At 50.2% G+C, this 23,598-nt stretch overlaps 1 protein-coding gene across 1 annotated transcript in view; it reads left to right on the forward strand.

The window, feature by feature from the left end:
* Positions 1 to 4,588: 4,588 nt before the first annotated feature.
* The window catches only part of MPP3 (MAGUK p55 scaffold protein 3), a 28,417-nt gene continuing 9,407 nt past the window's right edge, over positions 4,589 to 23,598 (forward strand). Inside the window, exons 1-13 of the mRNA XM_065909283.1 lie at positions 4,589 to 4,692; positions 5,507 to 5,563; positions 5,804 to 5,922; positions 6,090 to 6,167; positions 7,415 to 7,495; positions 7,741 to 7,878; positions 11,413 to 11,494; positions 13,008 to 13,093; positions 14,861 to 14,935; positions 18,322 to 18,518; positions 20,518 to 20,582; positions 22,200 to 22,220; positions 22,779 to 22,820. Of these exons, the coding sequence (XP_065765355.1) occupies positions 5,539 to 5,563; positions 5,804 to 5,922; positions 6,090 to 6,167; positions 7,415 to 7,495; positions 7,741 to 7,878; positions 11,413 to 11,494; positions 13,008 to 13,093; positions 14,861 to 14,935; positions 18,322 to 18,518; positions 20,518 to 20,582; positions 22,200 to 22,220; positions 22,779 to 22,820 (1,009 nt within the window). The 5' untranslated portion in view covers positions 4,589 to 4,692; positions 5,507 to 5,538. The remainder of the gene's footprint in view (positions 4,693 to 5,506; positions 5,564 to 5,803; positions 5,923 to 6,089; positions 6,168 to 7,414; positions 7,496 to 7,740; positions 7,879 to 11,412; positions 11,495 to 13,007; positions 13,094 to 14,860; positions 14,936 to 18,321; positions 18,519 to 20,517; positions 20,583 to 22,199; positions 22,221 to 22,778; positions 22,821 to 23,598) is intronic.

Consider the following 23,598-nt stretch of genomic DNA (forward strand, 5'->3'; position numbering starts at 1 on the left):
TTTTTTTAATTCATTTTCTTTTAACACATGTGTCTTTGTGTTTAGAGTGAGTTTCTGCTAGCTAACATATGGTTAAGTCTTTCTAAATCTATCTTGACAGTTTCTGTCTTTTATTTGGAGGATATAGATCATTTACTTTTTACAAAAGCAACTTTGAGCTGTAATTTACATACCATAAATTTCATGCATTTAAAGTATACAATTCAATGGTTTTTTAGATTGTAAAACAATCACTATAAATCTAATTAGAACATTGTCATTATCTTAGGAAGAAACTTCACGCCCATTATCAATCCCTCCCAGCCTTTATTCTCCCAACTTTCTGTCGCTATAGATTTGCCCATTTTGGAATTTTCATATTATTGAAATCATACAATATGTGGTCTTTTGGGACAGACCTCTTTCACTTTGCATTATGTTTTGAGGTTCTTCCATGTTGTGGCACATATACTTCATTTCCTTTTTTAAAAAGTAATTAATGAATTTTATTTTGGGGTGTGCTGGGTCTTTGTTGCACACAGGCTTTCTCTAGTTGTTGCCAGCAGGGGCTACTCTTTGTTGTGGTGTGTGAGCTTCTCATTGCTGTGGCTTCTCTTGCTGTGGAGCAGCTCTAGAGCACAGGTGCACAGATTTAGTTGCTCCACAGCGTATGGAATCTTGCTGGACCAGGGATCGAACCAGTGTCCCCTGCATTGCAAGATGGATTCTTAAGTACTGGACCACCACGGACATCCCTTCATTTCCTTTTATTGCTAAATAATATTCCATTGATTGGTTATACCACATTTTCTTTATCTCTTTATCAATTGATGGACCTTTGGATTTTTTACGCTTTTGGCGATGATGAATAATACTGCTTCAACATTCTTGTATAAGTTTTGGTGTTTTCATTTCTCTTGGGTATATACGTAGGAGAGGATATACAGTTTTGAAAGTTTTTTGTTTGTTTGCTTACCTTGCCACACATCTTGTGGGATCTAAGTTCCCTGGCCAAAGATCAAACCCAGGCCCTTGGCAGTGAGAGAGCAGATTCTCAACCACTGGACCGTGAGGGAATTCCCTGAAAGACATATTTGAAAAGTCATATATGAATGCCTTTACAGAATCTATGGACATAATAATATGAAAATTTCACTTTTTATTCTATTAATGGATTACCTTATATGGAGTTAACAGATTTTCCAGATATTAAGCCATTTAATTTCCAGGTATTAAAACTTTAGAATACACTCTACTTGAACTTTTGTATTATTCTTCTGGTGTTTTGGTGATATTGTCAGCTAATACAGTTTTTAAGTTAGTTGCTCAGTCGTGTCTGACTCTTTGTGACCCCATGGACTGCAGCCCACCAGGCTCCTCTGTCCATGGAGTTCTCCAGGCAAGAATACTGGAGTGGGTAGCCATTCACTTCTCCAGGAGATCTTCCCAACCCAGGGATTGAACCTGCATAGCAGGCCGATTCTTCACCGTCTGAGCCCCCAGGGAAGCCCAATATAGTTTTTAGGATTTTTTTAATAAATGAGACTGGTGTCTAGGATTGATGTGTGTGTGTGTTGCTTTCTTTGGCAGATTTTGGTATCAATGCTATGCTATCAATCACTTCATAAAAAGAATTTTGAAGATTTCCTTCTATTTCTGTGTTCTAGAAGAGTTCAGGATAACTGTTCCTTAAATGTTTGGTAGAGTTCTTCTGCAGAACTATCTGGTGCTCCCTGAGGGAACAATTTTTTGACACCTCCCCTTAAAGTCAGACTGTTAGTATTTCTCTTCTGGGGGTAATTTGTATAGTAATAATAATAATAAACTGAGTTTCTGGGCCAGCCAAGTCAAGGCCTCTGAGTACAGTGACAACATCAAGATCACAACCCCACAAGAATCCAACAGTATGTATTTTTCGTGTCTTCCTTCTTTCACCCAGTATAATTTGTTTTGGCAGTCACCCATGTTATTGCACTGTGGGGATAATCTTTGAATAATGTTGATAGTCTCTTTTCACTGATGAGTCACTATACCTCTGTAGGATGTACCACGATTTATCCATGCACTTGTTGATAGACTTCCTTAATTGTTTCCCTTTTTTGGCTATTATGAATAAAGATGTACTGAAGATTCTAGTACAGGTGTTGTAGACAGAGGTTTTATTTCTCTCAGACAAATATCTTGAGGTGGAATTGCTGCATCATGGGAGAGTTGTATGCTTAAGTTTTTGAAGATGTTGCCAAACAGCTTTTGGAGGTGACTGTACCATGAAATACTCGTAACAGAGCAGTTTGGGTTTCAAATGCTTCCAGTCCTCACGTGTTCCTCATTCTCCTCCAGTGTATGCAAAGTGGTACCTGCTTGTGGATTACTCTGCATTTCCCTGAAGACAAATAATGTTGGTTGAGCACTTTCTCATATGTTTGCTTATTGGCTGTTTATACATCATCTTTTGTGAAGTGTGTGTTTATACCTTTTGCCTGATTTTTGGTTGGGTTGTTTGTCCTTTTTATCATGGAGTTACAGGAGTTCTTTGTTCAGGGTACAAATCTTTTGTCATATATAAATTATGAGTAGTCTGCTGATTGCCTATTTAATTTCTTGACTTTTTTTTTTTTTTTTTTGATAAACAGAAATTTAAAATTTTGATTGTCAGATTTTTTGAGTCCATGCTTTTTATGTCCTTTCTCGGAAATCATCGGCTTCCAAAAGATTGAGAAAATATCCTTCTATGCGTTCTTCTAGATGCTTTCTCAATTTAGTTTATGCTTATGCCTATGGTCCCACTCAAATTGAACTTTGTACGTGGTGTGAGGTTGGGCTTGACTCCTCCATCCCAGAATATCTAGATTTTCCAGCACATTTGTTGGTGCTCATGTCAAAAGTCAGCTGACCCTATATTAGACTGCTCATGATATCTCTCTGACTAAGCATCCCTAGTAAAAACGTGTCTCAAGTAGTCTTTCCCTACTCAAAGTGAGGTCCTAAGACAAGAAGCATCACATCACCTGGGAGCTTGTTAGAAATGCAGCATCTGGCGCCACGCCAGCCCTACACAACCCCCAGATGATTTGTAATCACATTACATTTTGAGAAGCACTGGTGTAGATAATTTTTGAGGAAGGAGGGGAAATGTGATCATGACATATTCTGCCACTGACAGCCTCCCCAGGCACACAGGCTGTGGAGGCCTGTGGATCCATTTCCTTTCCATGATGAAGCGCTAGATGGACTCCCATGCTTAACCCCTGGGTCCATGCTCGGGGTACGTGCTGCGTGCTGGGGGCGCGGGGAGGAGGTTCACTGGCCCACTCCTCACCCTCAAATACCTACAACCACCTGCTCACTCATCCCGCAGCTCCTACCCTCTCGCTCCAGACACGTCCTTTTCCCTGAGCCTCAGTTTTCCTCAATCACGTAGCAGAAACAATAATTGTCTCTAGCACAGGAGTTAATGCGATGCGAAGTGGTCTGAGGAGTATCTCCGGCATAGAGACAGCACAATAAAAGTCAGTGATGGTCAGGGCTATTTCAGAGCAGGTCCCCCAGGAGAAGCCCCTGCACACGAGCCGCCGTTTCCCGGCAGATCCACCCCCGCCTACTACAGCCGGGCAGAATCGAGCCTTGCAGTCTTCCCGACTCGACTTCTCCTCTCCCCTTTCTCCGCTCCCCCAGGGCCCCGCGCACCGATAAATCTTTCCCAGCATCGTTGTATTGTTGCAGCGAGTTGCCCTGGCGTCTGACCGGTCCTCCTTTCCGGGCCGGGGAGTCTCTCAAATCCAGGATCCCGGCCTGGGTGCTCGCGGAACCCCCAGCCCTTGGCACAGCGCCTGGCACTTGGAAGGCGCGCAATAAATGTTTGCAAAATCGAAATCTGTGTTAAGCAAGCGTCCACCTTTCAGCACCCGGTGTGTGTGTGTGTCGGGGGTGGGGAGCGGGGGTGGGTAATGTGCGGGCGACGGGGGCGGACAGAAGGCTGGCTGTGTGCCCGGACTGGGGACACAGGCAGGGAGCTCCTCCAGGCTCGGGTGGGAGGATACGGAGGAGGGGGCACAACGCGGGAGAGCGAAGCCGGGGCCGGCAGGGGACTGGCGGTGCCAGACGCCGCGGGCGCCCTCCGCCCCTCCCCCTCCCCCCCGCGCGCCCCCCTCCCCCTCCTCCTCCTCCTCCCCACGCCTCGCCTCCTCCTGCTCCGCCAGCTCCGCCACCCCCGCCCGCGCGGCCGCGGCAGGGAGGGGCCGGGAAGGCGGAGCCAGCGGCCGCCGAGGCTCCCGGCACCCGCGCGGCTCCGGGTCTGGAGCTGAGATCCCGGCTCGTCCAGGTAGGAACCGGCGCGGGCGATGGACCACGGACTCGGAGCCGTAGGGGTCCGGCAGGAGGGGAGGATGGGCTGAGACCCACCTCTCAGGCACAGGCAGCCTCGCGGCCCAGGGAAGCCCCCCAGCTTGGTGAGAGCGGGGGTGGGGGTGGGGGGGCTTCAGTCCCCGCCCCTCCGTCCCTGGCCTCCTCTCCGCGCCTACCCCCTCCTCCATGCGCACCGCTCCTTTCCTGCCGGCCCGGATCCTCCGAGACAGCCCCCAGCGTCCCCCAGGTCCTGCCTTGCCTTCTCCCAGCCGCGCTCCTTGTGGTCCCACAGGTTCCTTCCCAAAGCGAGCCGGAGTCTGTGCTTGGCTGCCTGGGGGAGTGGGGGGCACAGCTCGAAGGAGCCAGAGGGTGAGTCTGGCGTAGGGGGGCGGGGCGGTGGCTGGAGGGCCGGGGACCATTCTTCTGCATCTTGGTGTCCGCGGGACTCGGGCGGGCGCTGCGGGGCTGGCTCCATGTTTGCGGAATGAATGAATCATTACTCTTCCTTATCCCCTTCTGAAGAGGACTTTTTGAGATCCACGTGCTGCAAAACACGTTGGGGGGCCTGCCGAGATAGGGCTCCCCCCGCCGGCATAGTAGACACGACTCTCCTCTCTCCACCTCCTCTCTACGCTCTATTTTGGGGGCAGGATCGCTTCTGGTTGGGGCTTGGGAATGGTGGGGAAGGAGGGGCTTGTAGGCCCAGCCAGGTACTTGTTGACAGTCAGGAGACTTGAGAGAGGCCCCTTAGAAGGCCACAGAGGAGGGGGCTCTGTGGAGGAGAGCACCCGCTGTCAGGCAGGGACCACTTCTCATCTGATACCTGCCTGGAAGGGCCAATGGAGTATAGATTCTGATCTACAATTTACTGAGCGCCCCTCTCCACAGCCTCTGTTTCTTCATCAGGTAAATGGAAATATTAACGTCCGTTCCTCAGGGCTTTGAACAGATTAAGAAAAATGTCATATGAAATCACCAGGACAGTGCTTGACACATTGGGAGGACTCAGCAAACTTGGTTTTCTTTCCTTCCTCTCTGAAAAAACTGAGTGGAGGATTTGTTCCCATCCCTTCTGTCCCCGAATTGGTCATGGACAGTCACAGTACACGCGTAATCACTGTTTGTTGAATGAATGAGCTTGCCAGAGTTTCAGATCCCACCCCATCCCCTCTTTTTCTCCCAGAATCCACAGGCAGAGATCTAAGCAGCACAGACATGCCGGTGCTGTCTGAGGACTCTGGTGAGTGTCTCTCGGGGCCGGGCCTGCCACAGTCCTGAAGACAAGAGCCTGCCCAGCAACCCGGGGCAGCAAAGAAAGCAGCTGCCAGCGGTGTTGGCTCGGAGCCCTGGGAATGAGAGCCGGGGGAGAAAATGTGCCCCCGGCAGGGCTGACGTATGGTTGGAGGGTCCGCTCGGGGTCCCCGGGGCAGGAAGTAGCCACTGAATTGACTCTACTGTGTTTTTCTCACCCCATCCTCAGGTTTGCATGAAACCTTGGCACTACTGACCTCTCAGCTGAGACCTGACTCCAACCACAAGGAAGAGATGGGCTTTCTGAGGGATGTTTTCAGTGAAAAAAGCCTCAGTTATTTAATGAAGGTAAAGTCCTTTCTGCCCCAGGAAAGTCTTTCCCTTATGCTGCCCTCTGAATGACCTGGTCTGCAGCCCCAGGCATCCTCACAGCTGTGGGTGGGTTGTGTGACATCCAGGGTACATCTGGGCAACTGCCTTGGGAGGCCCCAGCCTGAGTTCGGCTATGTTTGCAGATTCACGAGAAGCTTCGCTATTACGAGAGGCAAAGTCCAACCCCCGTCCTGCACAGCGCTGTGGCCCTCGCCGAGGATGTAAGCCCCCAGTTTCTCCTTCTGGCCTCAGCCCCTCTCCCACCCCTAGCTCCTTCATCTGGCCTGCTTGCCATTGTTTAGCAAGGGACCATCAGGCTCAGGAGCCCCAAGGTGAAGAAAGTCTCCTCCCCTTCACCTCTTCCCTGGGCCTCCTAATAGTCAGGGAGAAACTGGTGAGCTTTGGACAGGGCCAGGGGCCGTGGCGACATGGTGACACCCACTTACTGTGTGTTCCTGAGAAAGTCTGTTTTCCCAGCTGTGATGAGAGCAGTTCCCAAACAGTTGAGGCCTGGCGACAAGAACAGGTCAAACATGCACACTGCATATCTGTGCTTTGTGGAGGCCCAGTGTGACATCCTGGGTCCAGGGACTTGCAGCTTCTTGTTTTTTGTTGTTTTGGCTGCTCCTGTGTGGTTTGTGGGGTCCACCAGGGATTGAACCCTGGGCCTTGATCGCTGGACCCCAGGCAGTGAAAATGCCGAGTCCTCGCCACTGAATGGCCAAGGAATTCCCAGGTTTCTTGTTTTTTTAAAGGAATCCTTCCTTATTTCTTGTGAACCTGTCCTTTGTGTCACATGATTGAAAAAGCTATCCTAGTTGATTACTAAAGCCTGTTTCTGAATAAAATCACGTCACCCCAACAGATAGCCTAGTGAGGGATGGGGGCAGATTCCCTGCCTTTCTTGCCTGTGAGATGCCATTAGGAGCAGGTCAGGTTGCCAGGCTCCTAGGCTCAGCACTGCTTCTAATATTTGCTGTGTGGCCTTAAACAAATCACTCAACCTCTCTGAGCCCCAATTTCCTCATCTGGAAAATATGGTGAGGGTAGAGACAATAGAGCTAGATAAGCCCAGGTTCAAGTCCTGGTGGTGCCACTCACTACCTTGGGGACCTTGGGCAGAATATTTAATCTCTCTCATTTACTTCTCACCAGTGAAATGGCCAAATAATAATACCTGCTCCGTCTAGTTTGTTGTGAGAGTTAATCCACGTGAGGCAAACAGCACCCAGGAAAGCCTTCATAAATTAGCTCCCATTAGGATTAGCCTACAGAGGCTTCTCATGCTCTCTGATCCCTGGAATGACTTCCCTGGGAGCCACAGTCCTGGGGTGACTGAGGGTCCAATGCCCCCTGGTGCTGTAGTCGCGGCTGGGGGACCCAGGGAGCAGGGTTTCTGCTTGGGTGACTCCCAGGAGGCTTGCAGCACCTGCAACCATCTGTGGCCTTCTCTCTCCTTCCCCTGCAGGTGATGGAGGAGCTGCAGACTGCCTCCGTGCACAGCGACGAGAGGGAGCTGCTCCAGCTGCTGTCCACCCCCCACCTCAGGGTAGTCACGCCACAGTCCCTGCCCACCCATGCATCTGTGTCTCCTGGGGTGGGGATAGGAGGAGTGCTTGGCCGTGAAACTGAGGAAAGGAGATTTTGGAGTTAGGGTTCCTCAGCCTAAGTGTCTGGGGAGGTCATCTTTCTGGCATGAGATCCGGGACCCCAAACCACTGCCCCCTGGCCAGGTCCCCCAGACCCCCGTGTGCTTTGGAGGCTAGCCCTTCTGTTATCTTGCTTTCATGACAGGCCATGCTCATGGTACACGACACAGTTGCCCAGAAGAATTTTGACCCCGTTCTCCCCCCTCTGCCCGACAACATCGACGAGGATTTTGATGAAGAATCAGTGAAGATTGTCCGCCTGGTGAAAAACAAGGAACCCTTGGTATGTGGTTCTCACCTCTCTTCCCCATGCTCTCCCTGTTTCCCACCCACCCACTGAGAAACCCAGGAAGGGACCCCCCACTGCAGTCTTTGGAATAAGTGATGGCAGCTTTGTCAGGGCTGCCGCTAGTCCCTGTGACACCACTGTGTGCAGAGTACTCCTTTCTCTGGGTGGATTCAGCCTCCCTTTGCTGTGGCCAACCTCCTTTGTGCAGTCAAGAACCTGCACAACTGTTCAGGGGAGCCCTGATCATCATGCTCTGAACCAGAGGCTGGCAAACTATGATCCAACAACTAAACCCAACCCAGTCAGTGTTTGTAAATAAAGTTTTATTGGTGCCTGGCCATCCAGTTCATTTACATGTCGTCTGGGGGCCCTGCCTTTACATGACAACGGCAGACTCAACGGAATCCGTGTTGCCTGCAAAGCATAACACATTTATACTTGATCCTTTCCAGAAAAAGTTGGCCAACCTCTATTCTGAGTTCCGAGGAAACCTAGGGTAGCAGCCATTCTTCTTTGCAGCTGACAGATTGTTATCGTTTTGGTCCCGGTTCAGCATTGATTTACCGAGCTAAGGGACAGGTTTGTTTATTAGATGGAGGGAAGTAGCAGCAGTCCAGAGAATGGAGGGCGTGCCCTAGAGAATACCACAGCTGGCCTTCTTCACTGTCAACTTTCACCGAGTGACCTCAGATGAACCACTTCTGCAAACTGCCCAGGGTTCTCCTCTGCTTTTGGTTCTTTACTTTCACAATGGGGGCAGTCATCCATCCACTCAGCAAACCCTCCTGTGTGCCAGGCACCATGTTAGGTGCGGGCAGTTCAGAGAGGATAAAGACTTAGTCTATGGGGTTCCCTGGTGGCCCAGTGATTAAGACTCCATCCTTCCAATGCAGGGGCTGCGGGTTCAATCCCTGGTTGGGGAACTAAGAGCCCATGTGCTCCATGGCAAAGCCAAAAAAATTAACAGACTTAGTCGTCGCCCTCTAAGAGTTATAGGAGGTGGTAACTGGGGTGTCCTGGAAGAGGTGATGCCCATGCTAAATTGTTTTTAGAAAAAGAACAGAATTTTTCCAGAGGGAAGGGGGAGAAGAAGGGCATTCTACCAGTAGAAATGCATGAGCAGAGCCATGGGAAGGTGAACGGTGTGGTAGATTCAGGGAACTGGCCAAGTTGGAGGTCAGGCGTGACAGAGGTGAGGCCAGATCATGAGGAGAGTGTAAAGCCTGGATTGTCACCCACAGTTGCTTGCCTGGACTCTGAAGGTAGTGGGGGACCACTGAAGGGTTTTAAGTAAGAAATGGTCAGATTTTCAGTTTGAAAAATCACCTTGGCTATGAAGTAGAAAGTCACCTGGAGGGCGAGACCAGAAGCAGGGGGCTTATTTGCAGAGGACTTATTTGCCTCTGAACCATACATATGGTTCAGAGGCAGAGCTTGACCTTGGTTTGTGGGAAGAGGGAAGAGGAATCCAAGAAATACAGCAGAAATAAAACTAATGTCACTTTGTGACTGCCCCAGTTTGGGCAGGAGACTGTGGAGGCATTTTGGATATAAGGCGAAGGTGTCCAGCTGGGATGACAGGTGGGCAGTGGGACCGTGATTCAAAAGGGGGAATAAAGAGAAACTTAGGATCCATTGAATTCAACAGGTCTGGGTGCCCGCAAGTGGAGATGTCCAGGAGATAAAGGCTTAGGTGTGTAGAGATGTGGACTTGGTAGCTGCCAGCATCCAGAAGGGGTTACAATCCCACCTGAGAGGCTGAGACCACCTGGGTGAAGCATGTATAGAAAGAGACAAGGAGAGGCCAAGTGCTGGCCCTTTAATCAGCATTTAAAAGACAGATATAGGAAGACTCAGCCAAGGAGACCAGTTGGTCACTGAGAAGTACAGTGAGAGGGATGTCACCAGGGCCCAGGCTAAGACAGCATTCCAGGGAAAGGGCGAATCAAGATCAGAGAGAGGAGACTGAGCATGGCGATTGAGATGGCAGCTCGCGGTCGCTGGTCCTTTTGCTGGTGCACTTGAGGCTGGCAGGGAGTGAGTCAGAGCAGATGCGTGCTGCCTCTTTGAGAAGCTTGCTCTGAAGGAATGGAGACTGGCATCCACTGGATGGGGCTGCCACATTTTTAATGATGGGACAGGCTTGATAATATTTTTAGGACCAGGTGAAGGAGCCACTGGGGAGGGGGCATTGAGAATGCAGGAGAGGGAGGGAGGGAGATGGAGGGACCAGCCTAGCCAGGAGGATCCCCTCGGCTGACTTGGGGAAGAGGAGGAGAGGATGGATAGAGATGCTGCCAAGTTTGATGGTCTGAGGGGCAAGAAGCCACAGGGTTCTTAGATGCTGGTCTCTCTTTCCAGCAACATTCATTTTAAGGACTTCAAATGAAGTTAATGATTAAGTGTGCCAGTGTGTTTGCACTTACAGCCAATAATTAGTGGTTAGCATGTATTGAACACTTGTGCTTAGTCGCTCAGTTGTGTCTGACTCTTTGCAACCCCATGAACTGTAGCCCGCCAAGCACCTCTGTCCATTGGGATTCTCCAGGCAAGAATACTGGAGTGGGTTGCCATGCCCTGCTTCAGGGGATCTTCCTGACCCAGGATCGAACCCAGGTCTCCTGCCTTGCAGGCAGATTCTTTACCGTCTGAGCCACGAGGGAAGCCCATGAATACTGGAGTGGGTAGCCTACCCCTTCTCCAGGGGATTTTTCTCAATCCAGGAATTGAACCGAAGTCTCCTGCATTGTAGGTGGATTTTTTACCAGCTGAGCTACCGGGGAAGCCCATATTGAGCACCTACTGTGTACTAAGTGCCTGGACTGCATTATCTGATGTTAACCTTGCAACAACCCTGAGAGTCAAATGCTTTCCCACACCCCAGAGGAAACAGTTGCAGAGAGGATGAGAGGCTTTCTTGCTAAAAGGCCATTGTTCTTAGTAAATGACAGAGTGGATTCACACCCAGGGCCATCCAGCTCCTGACTGCTGCCCTGCCCCGCCATAGCCCAGCCTGCCTGGTGCATGAGAGCTCGTTAAGTGCCCTTCTCATCCTAGACACCATCTCTGCCATGTTTTAGGGGACACGTCCTGGTCCCAAAGCCCCGGCTGGGGCATAGTTGGTTCCCCTTGGCAACAACAGAAGGCCTGGCAACCCCGTGATTGGCTCAAGGCAGGTTGAGAATTTGCTGGCACGTATTCTCCTCATGATTAAATGTCTTTGCAAGAGGCAAGGGCTGTGATGTGATAGAGGAAACACTGCATTCGGCATCCCAGAAAGCTGGGTGACCTTGAAGCTGCTTACCTTCTCTGTGCCCCTGTCGCTCACCTGTCACATGAGGCTGTGACAGCGTGAGATGTTGGTTTTATTTTGCCCTCACCTTGGCAGGGTGCCTGCTGGGCTGTCCCCCCTGGGGTGGCAGAGGGAGGGGCAGGGGTGGGAGGGGGAGGCTCTCTCCGGTCCAGAGAGTCAGAGCATGAGGTTCGAGGCTGCTTCTCAGGGGCCTGCCTGCTCTGTCTCTGATGCAGGGGGCCACCATCCGGCGGGATGAGCACTCAGGGGCTGTTGTGGTGGCCAGGATCATGCGAGGGGGTGCAGCAGACCGGAGCGGTGAGTGGCGTCAGTGCCGGCCTGGCCATGGTGATGGCTATGGTCCCCCCAGCCTTCCACCTTTGGTCATGGGTCTCCTTTCCTTCTCCCATTGGCTCACCTGTTCGGGGTGTGCTTTACTTTCTGGGAGTGGGACTGGAATTCTCTTCTCCTTCCTAAGCCCAGTAGAAAATTTAGTTGTTTGAAAATAGGTCCGGCATGGAGTCGTTTGGGGGTGATCAGGAGGGCTTGTGCGTTGACTTAGCGTGGGGATTGTGGTAGTTGAGCTTGGTGGGTAAATCCTAACTGGGGAGCAAGACACCCTTTCCTGACACCCCAGCTGTCTTAGCCAGCCTCAGTTACCACGGGGAGGGTGTTCATGGCCCAGATTTGTTTGAGTAGAAAACAGGTTAAGAATTACTGTTGTGAAACAGACTCACAGATTTAGAGAACAAACTTATGGTTACCCGAGAGGATGGGCGGGATGGGGGATAGGAAGTTAGGGGCTGACATGTAAACACTGCTATATTTAAAATAGATAACCAACAAGGACCTCCTGTATATAGCACAGGAAACTCTGCTCAGTACTCTGTAATATCCTACATGGGAAAAGAATTTGAAAAAGAATAGATACATGAACATATGTAACTGAACCACTTTGTTGTACACCCGAACCTGACAACATTGTTAATCAACTATACTCCAATATAAAATAAAAAGTTAAAAGAAAAAGAATCTCTGGTGTGTGGAGGACTAAGTGGGGAGGCAGATCTCCTGGTGTAGGGGAGTGTTGCCCCCGAAAGCCTGGGGCCCACTGTGGTGGGAGCCCTAAGACCAGTGCCTCCCATTGACAAGCACGGAAATGGCCCGAGTGTCTTGTTAAAATGCAGATTCTGACTCAGCAGCTCTTGGGGGGGGGGGGGGATGCCCAAGACTTTTGCAGCCCTTCCTGCATCCTGGGTGATGCTGCTGCTTCTGGACCGGTGTCTGTTGAGTGGCAAATAGGGCCCATATGCAGAGTTGCTTGCCATTAAAGCAGAGGCCAACAGACGGGTGTGCCTGACACTCTTGACTCCATCTTCTCTGGTGCCCTTCAGTTTTCATGTAAAATTGGAGAAGGCTGTCCTTGGAGTTATGTCTGTACACACAGGAAGGGGAAGAGTTAATGATATTTTTAAAGAAGCAGAGGTGACAGCAGAAAGAACATAGGCTTTCTATAGCCAAGTAACTGCGTCTGTGCACTGACTCCATTATTTCTTAGCAGTGTGGCCTTGGGCAAGCTGCATCGCTTTTCTGAATCTCAGCTGACTCTTTGTAAACTGAGGGGTTTTACCAGGTTGCTGTGAGGCTGTGATTCGGGGTGAGCCACCCAGCATACCTGGGGATAAGTTCATCCCAGTCCCATCCACTACCTTTAAGCCTTGAATCTCCCCTGCTTGGGTTCTGTAGGTGGGTGCCAGAGGTGCCCAAAACTTCACACTCTGGGAACCTTGGCCCCCTTGCTGTGCTGACGGTCAGCCCCTGTGTCTCCTAGGCCTGGTCCACGTTGGAGACGAGCTCCGGGAAGTGAACGGGATCACAGTCCTGCACAAGCGGCCCGACGAGATTAGCCAGATTCTGGTCCGTGCCATGCGTGAGCTGGGGGTGCGGTGGTTCTTCAGAGATCCAGAGCTGGGTGCTTCCTGGAGCTAGGGCTGATCTAGCCCAGTTTCTCTGTTTTCATGGGGAGATTGCAGGCCTAGTGACCTTAACCGTGTGCCCTGCACTGGGGCAGGGGGTGGGGGTTGTTGTCCAGACCACCTGCCTCTCAGACCCTGTCTTCAGCTTAGCTGTCCTCCCTACCCACAGCCTTGTTTTCTGAGGACCCTTCTAGAAGACCCTCTTGAAAGGGTCCCCTCTTCCAAAGAGCTGAGGAATATGGAGTAAAAGGCTGTAGCACAGGAGAGCAAGGGCTTTGGGGTCAGCTGGTCCTGGGTTAGAATCTTGTCTCCATCATGTTACAGTTGTGCAACCTTGGTGGTGGTGGTGGTTTAGTTGCTAAGTTGTGTCTGACCCTTTTGTGACCCCATGGACTATAGCCCGCCAGGCTCTTCTGTCCATGGGATTTCCCAGGCAAGGATACTAGAATGGGTTGCCATTTCCTTCTCCAGAGGATCTTCCCGACCCAGGGATTGAACCCAGATCTCCTGCATTGGCAGGCAGATTCTTTACTAACTGAGCTACCAGGGGTGCCTTGTGCAACCTTGATGGACAAGTCATCAAATCATCAAGTTTTAAGTTCCTTTCCTGTACAATAGGGGTAGGGATGGTTTCTCAACCAAGACGTGGTTGTCATTAGGATGTAAACATCCGGAAGAGGGCATTGTACTTCACAACTACGAGGGGATTCTAGGGTAGCCAGTGCTGGGATGGAAACAACCTTCTCAGTCCATTCTGGGAATTCAAGTCGAAACTGAAATTATAAAAAGCCCGTGTCATAGTTCTGACCTCTATAATCCTCAGGCATCCTCTCCCAACACGGCACTGTTTGCTAACTTCTAATGGTTTGCAGGGGTAGAAATGGAATGAGATCTCAATGGGAAATGGGATCTCAAGTTTGGAGGCCCACTCTTTAAGACCCCTGCTATAGGGGACCCTGGTTATAGGCAGACCCTTCAGTCTTTCTGCCCCCTTCTCCTTTTCCCCTGGTTCGGGGCACCAGCCTCCCATATTCCAGAGTGAGGCGGGATCAGGGACAGCATTGGGTGAGATGTGCTCCAGTGGGCCGACATGTGCTTCCCCATGGGTCCCCACGTGGGGTGCAGGATCTGTCTCTGATAGAAGGGAGGGGGACCTGAGATTGGGGAAGATGGAGTGGCCTGCGACTGGGAAGATGCAGGTCAACAGGGAAGTGCTGGTTGGGAACCAGCCCCAAATCAGGCAAGAAGCAGGAAAATGAAATTGAACGATGATGTGAAAATAACCCAAGAGAAAAGAAGGGCAGCGCTTGGGGGCACTAGAGGTCAGGAGGGAGAGGGAGAGCTGTATTTGTTGTATGCATTGTTCTTGAGTTCTCATTTAAAATCTTCTGGGGGCTTTCCTGGTGCTCCAGTGCTTAGGACTCCACGCCTTCAATTCTCTGGGGCTCAGGTTCGATCCCTGGTCAGGGAACGAAGATATCGCAAGTTGCATGGCGTGGCCAAAAAAGAGAAAAGTGTTCTGTCCCTTTGTCCCATAAAAATGCTTGAGTTAATTCAGCTGGGTGCCACTGCAGAAGGGCGGGTCACAGGGGAGGCCGCATGTCTAACTTTCCTTCTGCATGTGAGTTTCCAGATCTGGGAGGTAACATGTGATGTCCTGGAGGGTTAGACCTGGGAGATGATATGGTCATGTGCTGTCTCCTTTCAGGCGCAGTCCCAGGGATCCATCACCCTGAAAATCATCCCAGCCACCCAGGAGGAAGACCGCCTAAAGGACAGCAAGGTATGGGGGAGCTGAAGGCAGGGGAGTGGGCAAGGGGGGTGGTGGGGGTGGCGGGACTCCAGCCCTGTCTTTGAAACAGTCACTCGGGAAGAGATCATCCATCTGGTCCTCAGAGCAAGTGCTCGGTAGAGACCTGTAATTCAGTCACCTAGTGATTCATTTGTTTGTACCCCATCTCTTCTAAACAGGATTTGACGTAGCTTACTAATAAAAGACAAAGTTCTTCTAATTGAAGTAGAAAAGCCAGGCCATGAAGAGGAGAAGATACCAAATGTTCCGGCTTCAGGCCCAATTAAGTAACTGCCATTTGTTTAATTCCTGGTGGAGCCTACCTTTGGTGGGCACCTGCTCTGTGCCAAGCGCCCTGCCAGATGCTGGAGACCAGGATGATTAGGAGCTTAGAGGTTTCCTGGTTCAGTAGGGGAGGCCGGGGACCCAGTGTCTCCTTGTTATGTGATAAGTGCTTCAGGAAAATTCTGTGCAGAGTTCTCAGTTCAGTCGCTCAGCTGTGTTCAACTCTTTGTGACCCATGGACTGCAGCAGAGTTCTAGGCGCTTTTTTTTTCCCCCTTCATTGTGTCCTCGTTGCTACATGTGGGCTTTCTCTGGTTGCAGTGAGCAGGGGCTACTCTGGTTGTGTTTCACGAGCTTCTCATTGCAATGGCTTCTCATTGCAGAGCATAGGGCTCCCGGGCTCAGTAGTTGTGGCACATGGGCTTAGTTGCTCCAAGGCATATGGGATCTTTCCAGACTGGGGCTTGAACCCGTGTCCCTGCATTGGCAGGTGGATTCTTAACCACTGGACCACCAGGGAAGTCCCTAGGCACTTTGGAAGGTGGCACATAATAGGAGGTTGGCAGTGAACCTAGAAGAAGAGGGAGAAGAGAAGGGCAGGCAGAAGGGTCTGCATAAGCAGGGGCTCACAGACATGGCAGAGAGGAGTGTGAGGTCCATGAGAAAGTGCATTGTGTGGGGCTCCAGGAGGAGGGTGGGGTGTGCTGGGGAGATGGGTTAAGGTTCTGTCTGAATGGCCTTGAATGCTTTGTTCAGAATTTTGGCATAATCCCTGCTTAGATTTCAGAAGCCCACCCCAATGCAAGGATTTGAGTGCAAATTGTTTATTTGGCAGTGACCGAAGGAAACACCAGAACAGGGTTGGGGAAGGGAGGGCAGCCAGTGCAACAAAGGGTGTGTTCTGAGCAAGTTACCACCGCAGACAACCAGAGCTTAATCCTGCTTCAGAATTCGGCATCCCGTGTAGACCATGCCTTCTCCATTCCTCCTAAGAGCTGGGACAGCTGTGGGGGAGGAATCTAGACACCAACTCTTACCAGGCTGTACCCAAGGGGTTAATTCCCAGCAGTTCCTCCCTCCTGGATTAGGGGAGAGCAGACCCCAGTGGCTGGAGGAAGTCGTCAGGCAGTCAGGGTGGGGTGCCCCGAAAAGGTAAGGTCCCGGGGAATACGGAAGGCACCCCACAGGCCAAGTAACAACCTCATAGGCAGTGAGAAGCTCCTAAAGGTATTTAGTTTTTTGGTGTTCTTTGCTTGTTTAGGTTCTGAGAGGGAAGTAATGGAAATCACATTTGTGTTTTACAAAGCTCCCTAGGGCAGTGAGTGGAGGAGGGTGGAGATGGGGTCCAGGGCAAGTGGTAGGAGTCTGTTGTAAAAGCCCAGGTGAGAGATTGTTAAGCCCTGAGCTGAAGTGGTGGTAGGGCGGATGGAAGAGGCATTACTCTGACTTCCCAGTAAACTTGGATCTGAACTTTCTGGCAGCCAAGGCAAAAAGGAGAACATAATGAATTACATACTTCTCATCGGAAGATGGAAGGAAGCATGCTGATTTTTCAAGAAAACTAATTTCCTGCCCCTACCTCCCAGGATCAGGAGCAGGAAAGATAGGGCATGAAAACACTTGGCATAGAGTAAGATGTCAATAAATATTTTGATGAATGGCAATTAATAGAAGACAATGTCTTTAATGGTGTTTTTTTTTTACACAAATGAAGAAATCATTTTCATATGACAATTTCTTATTTGCACCTTCAGTTGAATCCCGGGGCACACATAATACCTGATGGAAGGTTGTTCTTCCTGGGACAAGCTGGTATGGTCTCCATATTCAGCTTTTGCAGATTCTAACATGATATAGGGAGAGGATATGGTTTTCCTGGAGGACAGAATGGGTAGCCTATCTCTTAGTCCATCCTTTTTGGATATTTTTCTTTTAGTTAGATGCTTGGTTAGGGCTGGCCTTCTTTTGAGTGCCTGGGAGCCTGGTGACATGTATGGCGAAATGAGGGTCCCTGTCCTCATAATATTAATATATGGCCAGAAAATTCGTACTATTGTCTAACTGAATATCCTTTGCTTGGCACCTAAAGGATTTGGATTTGTCTAAAGAAAACCTCTGGCTTTTTTCCCCCCTATTTGCTGTTAAAGCAAGTGGGCCATAATGATTTGGAAGTAGGAATAAATAAATCCATGCCACTGAATTATAGAAGAGAATGAAGAAATGGGACCAAATTCTGTTCCCATCCTGTTCTCAAGAGGGATGACTTCTGGGTACAGAAGAGAGCTGGGGGTTGGCCAATTATGTGACTGATGAGGCAGGACTGAACTGTCAAAGATGTGACTGTCAGTTACCCACTGAAAAGTGATGATGAATCGGTAACAGTAGTTCATTGATATTTGTGCTCTTATCAAAACATCTAGACTACTTATTTAACAGATGGCTGCTGACATCATTAGGGGCAGTTAGCACATCAGAAATAACATTTGAGGTAGAAACTGTGCTTTCCTTTGCTTTTTTGCTCCCAGGACTAACGGTTGCTTTGTGTAGGCTGAGAGGCTATTGTAAGGACAGCAGTTCAGGTTCATAAGGAGATGTTTAGGTTGGAAATGAAAATCCATGAATCATTTTCTGATTCTTTCTTTTTTTAAATAGCTTAGCAAGTTGATGTTTTTTAAAGCATTTATTTATTTATTTGACTGCCTTGGATCCCAACTGCAGCAATCAGGATCCTCCTTCCTCTCTGCGACCTCATGCAGGATCTTTAGTTGTGGCAGGTGAACCCTTAGTTGCAGCGTGGAGGATCTAGTTTCCCGACCAGGGATTGAACCTGGGCCCCTTGCATTTGGGAGGGCAGAGTCTTAAACACTGGACCACCAGGGAGGTCTCCATTTTTTTGATTCTTGATGGATTTCTCGAGTGGGATATTAAAAATGATTGAAGAACAGTAAGAAAATAGGTGTGGTGGGTTTCTGATTAGACTTCTATTCTTGATATTGCTTGTTCTTCCTAATTGTGAACAGCCTCCTTCGGCCTTCCATAAGGCATAGACACGTCAGTGCTTTCGGGTCGTCTCACCTAGCTCCTCCCTTGCAGGTGTTCATGCGGGCCCTCTTCCACTACAACCCTCGGGAAGACCGGGCCATTCCCTGCCAGGAGGCAGGCCTACCCTTCCAGCGCAGGCAGGTCCTGGAGGTGGTGAGTCAGGATGATCCCACGTGGTGGCAGGCCAAGCGAGTGGGGGACACCAACCTTCGAGCTGGCCTCATCCCTTCCAAGCAGTTCCAGGAAAGGTGGGTCTGGGGCATGTTATAAGGGGGTGTGGTTCTAGAGTGGTTGGAGGCATAACAGAGCCCCAAATCTCTGCTAGCAAACCCCGGGGTGGGGGTGCCCACAGGGTGTCCTTCTCTAAGCAAAGTACCAATTTTGCTTGTGTTGGCTCTTCTCTTATCATCGGTAGTGATGGCTGTTTGAGATTTGAGTCAGCATATATAAATCTGTACTATTAAATTAATGTATATTTTATAATGCCTACTTAGGGCAAGTTGAAAAATTAAAAATAAAAATACAGGAGAGGAGAGTAAGGAAAAGAAAATTACCCAGTCTCACCACTATCTAAATAGCATAATTAATTTCCTTCCTGTGCCTGTTATGTGAGTGGTGCATATAGAATTTGAGGTCTTGCATTTTCTTTTTTTGGTAACTTAACATTTTGACGTGAACGTTTCCAACATTACTATAGAATAACAGTATTTATTCTATACTATTAATTAATAGTGAAGAGTGTGAAAGTGAAAGTCACTCAGTCCTATCCCACTCTTTGTGACTCCATGGACTATATAGCTTGCCAGGTTCCTCTGTCCATGGAATTCTCCAGTCCAGAATACTGGAGTGGGTAGCCGTTTCCTTCTCCAGGGGATCTTCCCAACCCAGGGATCAAACCCAGGTCTCCCACATTTCAGGTGGATTCTTTACCATCTGAGCCACCAGGGAAGCCCAATTAATCACAATATAATATTAATTAATGGTAATATAATATTTCATCAGGAGATGTACTATTTATTCACAGGCAGCAACTATGGTTTCTGAAGAGTCACACATGGTTCAGATGAACACTTTATATAAATGTGATGGGTGTGAGGGTGGAGGATACCAGGTCTTAGTAGGACGACTGGCCCTAGTCTGGGCCAGCATGGAAGGCTTCATGGAAGAAAGGTCATACCTCAAATGACTTCTCTTCTTCCCTGTGGCTGTACTTTGAAGCTCTCTTCAATGTTTCACTGCTACAAGGCTGTAATAATTATCTTGCACATAGTCTGGTCCTCATATTTCAAATTGATTCCTTAGGCTAGATTTCCAAAAGTGTAAACCCTGGGTCAGAGGGTGTGGCATTTATGCCTGCAATGCCTCTCCTGAGATTTGTAGCCCTCTTCCATTTTAGGGGTGTGGAATGACGCTGTATCTACAAACCTCAGGGTTCATCCATTTCAGTGGCTCTCCTGGTGTGGTCCCAGGCGCATTAGCATCCCCTAGGAATTTGTTAGAAAAGCCAGTCCCTGCCTGGGCCCTGCCCCAGACCTGCTGAATCAGAGACCCCAGAGCCAGAGTCTGAGCTCTTGTTCTAACAGATATTCCAGGTGATTCTGAGGGGCTGGGGTTTGAAGACTGCTGCTCTGTTTCCTCAGGGCAGCCTCGGACCCATCTGCATCTTTGGCTTCACAGGTTGTGGGGGAGGGCGCTCTTGCTGCATTTAATTGTGGAAATCTAGACACCTCCAGGAGCCCTGGGTGTTTTCTCAGCTCAGAGATGAGGCCTTAGAAGCCGCTTCTCCACTGAAGGCCACATAAAGTGCCAGGCTGAGCTCTCCATTGGGTTGGGTAGAGGGTGGTTAAAGCATTAAATTAGAGTAGCTTTTGCCCTTGGCTTCTCCCAAGAGTTGTTCTACTATGGAGAAGGGGCTTCCTTTCCTTGAGAATCAGCTTTGGGAAAGTAACAACCAGCCACTGACCATGGACACTGGGCTGTGTCCCCTCTGTGTGTGAATGACCATCCTAGGCTGGGCAAGCTTCTCTCAGAGCAAGAAGCTTAGCTTTTCCCTCACGAACCTGTGAGCACCGGTGCAAATGTCCCTCTTCACTGGAACTCATTGTGAAGCCAGCAGGCCCTTGGAGTGCCAGGCTGTACCCCACTGTGGGATCCAGGCCTTGGTTTCCCTGAGTTTTCCAGAAGGTTCCCTCTGACTGATTCTCTGGTCCAGCTCACTGGCCTGCCCATCCCCTTTTGTCCCCACAGGCGACTGAACTACCGGAGAGCCACGGGCACCCTGCCGAGTCCCCAGAGCCTCAAGAAGCCCCCCTGTGAGTAGGCTGGCAGGATGGCACTTCAGGGAAGCAGTTCAGAGAGGGGCTGTGGTTAGGACCCTAGGGCCCTGGGACGTCATGTGGGGAAGAAGCGCGCGCTGGGCTGGGGCGGGTACTCCTGGCTGAGCTCTCAGGCCTCCTGAGGGAGAGGGGCTGGGGAGAGGGGTGAGGAGGAGAAATGGGGGTAGGTGGCGGGAGCTATTCCCTGGAGAGGAGCTACTGTATCGGGGGCCCATAGAAAACACTGCAGGGCATGGTGATGCCGCTTCCAGAATCGTGTGCAGGTGTGTGTTGGGCTGTGTCTGTGAGGTCTGTCTGTGAGGGCTCCACAGCTTTCCTTAGATCCCCAGGGGGCCCCCTGACCCTGACAATGTAAGAACCACTGATGCTGGAAGGGGTTGGAAATGGCTGTGAGTGATCTCACGCCTCTGTGTTAGCAGCCAGATTTGGTAAATAAAAGTAAAGGACTTTTATTATGCCCAGTTAAATTCAAATTTCAGATAAACAATGAATCGGTTTTTAATATAAGTATATCCCATGCAATGTTTGGGACATTCTCATGTAAACACTGCTACATTTAAAATGGATAACCAACAAGGACCTATTATATAGCACATGGAACGCTGCTTAATGTTATGTGGCAGCCTGGATGCGGTGGGGGGGAGTTTGGGGGAGAATGGCTACATGTATATGTATGGCTGAGTCCCTTCGCTGTTTACTTGAAACTACTGCAACATTGTTAATCGGCTATACCCCAAAACAAAATAAAAACTTTAAAGCTTGGAAAAAGAAATAAAGTAGTTTGGGACACACTTATACTAAGGAATTATTTATTGTTTATCTGAAATTCACATTTAACTTAGTGTCTTGTATTTTACCTGGGAATTTTACTCTGTCCAGCTCTTACCTTTTACAAAACACTTACCTTCTTGCCTTGTAATCATCACAACAGCTCTGGTTCATAGTGGAGTCAGGGTCATCCTTTTTTCCAAGATAGTTAAACAGAGGCTCATGAGGTCAAGGGAGTGGGGTTGGGAACAGGGTTCCAGAGCCCCAGGTTAGAGCCCCTGGTGGTGAAGAAACGTCAGGGGATGGCCTCTCTAGCCGGGGGTCGAGAGTGGGGCTCGGGGCCAAGTTGAGGGCTTAGAACCACGCCAGGTGACTGGACACAGCTGGCCTGCTGCCCTGCTCTGTGCTCTGCCATCACTGGCATCTGCGTTCGCCCAGGCGAGTCTTGAACCCCAGAAAAGCGGGGGCAGGTCCCGGTCTGCCGCAGACACCCCTCAGCGAGCTGCTCTCTGGGCTGTGTGGCCGCCTTTCCAGACTTGCTGTCAAGTCGGAGGGGCTGCTGAGTACGTTGGCCCTGAGGCTGCTTACGCCAGTAATGAGCGGGCTTTCTTTGGGCCGCTAATGAGACACACACAGGAAGACTAATTAGAGCAAGTCTTGGCTGAATAATGCACCGCAGCTCAGATCACAGGTTTGCTGGAGGAGAGAGAGAGGGGACAGATGGAGGGCTCCTGAGGACCCGAGGCTGTGGCTGCCTCTTGGTGGCAGGGCCTCCCGGTTCCCCTCTGCTAACGCTGCTCCATCTGTCTTTTGTGCAAACCGCAGATGATGAGCCCTGTGACAAAGGTAGGCCTGGTATTTGTCCCCTGTGCGCATGGACAAGGTCCCTTTTCTGTAGACTGTCTGAACAAGCCCCTCCACCCCCTCCTCTTGGGGGGCTGTGCCCCTCAGGCATCCCTCCTGGCATCTCTCTCCCGGCTCTGCCAGCCGGACCGATCTGCTCCTTCAGGCATGCAGAGCTGGTGGGGACACGGGCCCAGCTTTCCCCGGACTCTGGCTGGGCTGGTCATGTGACCTGCCTGGGCAGCGGGCAGGAGACAGGAGGGCAGGGCGAGTGTATCCTCCTTATCCTCACGGGCCCTAACTCAGAGGGGCTGGAATGGGGCCTGCTGACCCCGAACCCCTACCAGGTCTGGAAGGGCTGTTTGTGGCCTAAGCGTGGAGCACTGGGTGAAACAGAGGAATATGTTTACCTAGGGCTGACTGGGACATGGCATTTGTCCCAAGCCCCTCTGAGGCTCCATCCCAGAGGGTCCTGCCTGGCCACTTGCAGCCGGGTACCTCTGGGCTGGGGCGTGTGTCCAGCCTGGCTCACCGGCCTCCCTCTCTCTGTTTGATTCCCAGAGACCTGTGACTGTGAGGGGTATTTCAAAGGACACTACGTGGGTAAGTAATGGGGGCTCTCCTCCGCCCCTGCCTTAACACCCCTCCCCACCCATGCACCCCACCTAGCCCATCGCGGGCTCTTGGGCCAGGGAGAGGTGCCTGAGACCCAGGAGCCCCTCCCAAGCAGCTGAGTCTGTGGGACCCATGTTTCCCTTCAGTCTCTGTCGGCCAGAGGCCAAGCTGAGCCTGCCCTGGCCCGGGGGTCCCCAGCCTGCCCGCAGCTTTCATCCAGCCACTGGGAGCAGCACCCTGGACAAGGACCCCTACTTTAGTACCAATTTTATTATTACCATAACCCCAATTGTAGTTTATTCAGCATTTCTTCCACCCCCATATGGCAGTGGCGCCTTTTACCAGTCTCTGAAGTACCTTTGCTTCTTTTATTTTGGTAAATCTTTTCAAAAGCCTCTAGAGACAGGTGAAGGGTTTTTAACCTTTTCATTCAGGAGTAATTTCAAGCTTAATGAAAAGCTGTGAGAATTGTACAAAGAACTCCTATATACTCTACACCTCGGTTCACCAGACGGTAACACTTTGCCGTATTATCTCTATCATTCTCTTTTTCTGCATATACACATTTTTAAGACTATTAAGTCTTTTTTTTTTTTTAAAGGTGTTTATTTTTGGCTGCCCTGGGTCTTCATTGCTACACACAGGTTTTCTCTAGTTGCGGCAAGCAGAGGCTACTCTCTAGTTGTGGTGCGAGGGCTTTTCATTGCAGTGACTTATCCTGGTGTGGAGCATAGGCTCTAGGTGCATGGGCTTCAGTAGTTGTGGT

The sequence above is a fragment of the Muntiacus reevesi genome, chromosome 18, assembly GCF_963930625.1.
Source record: "Muntiacus reevesi chromosome 18, mMunRee1.1, whole genome shotgun sequence".
Lineage (NCBI taxonomy): Eukaryota > Metazoa > Chordata > Mammalia > Artiodactyla > Cervidae > Muntiacus > Muntiacus reevesi.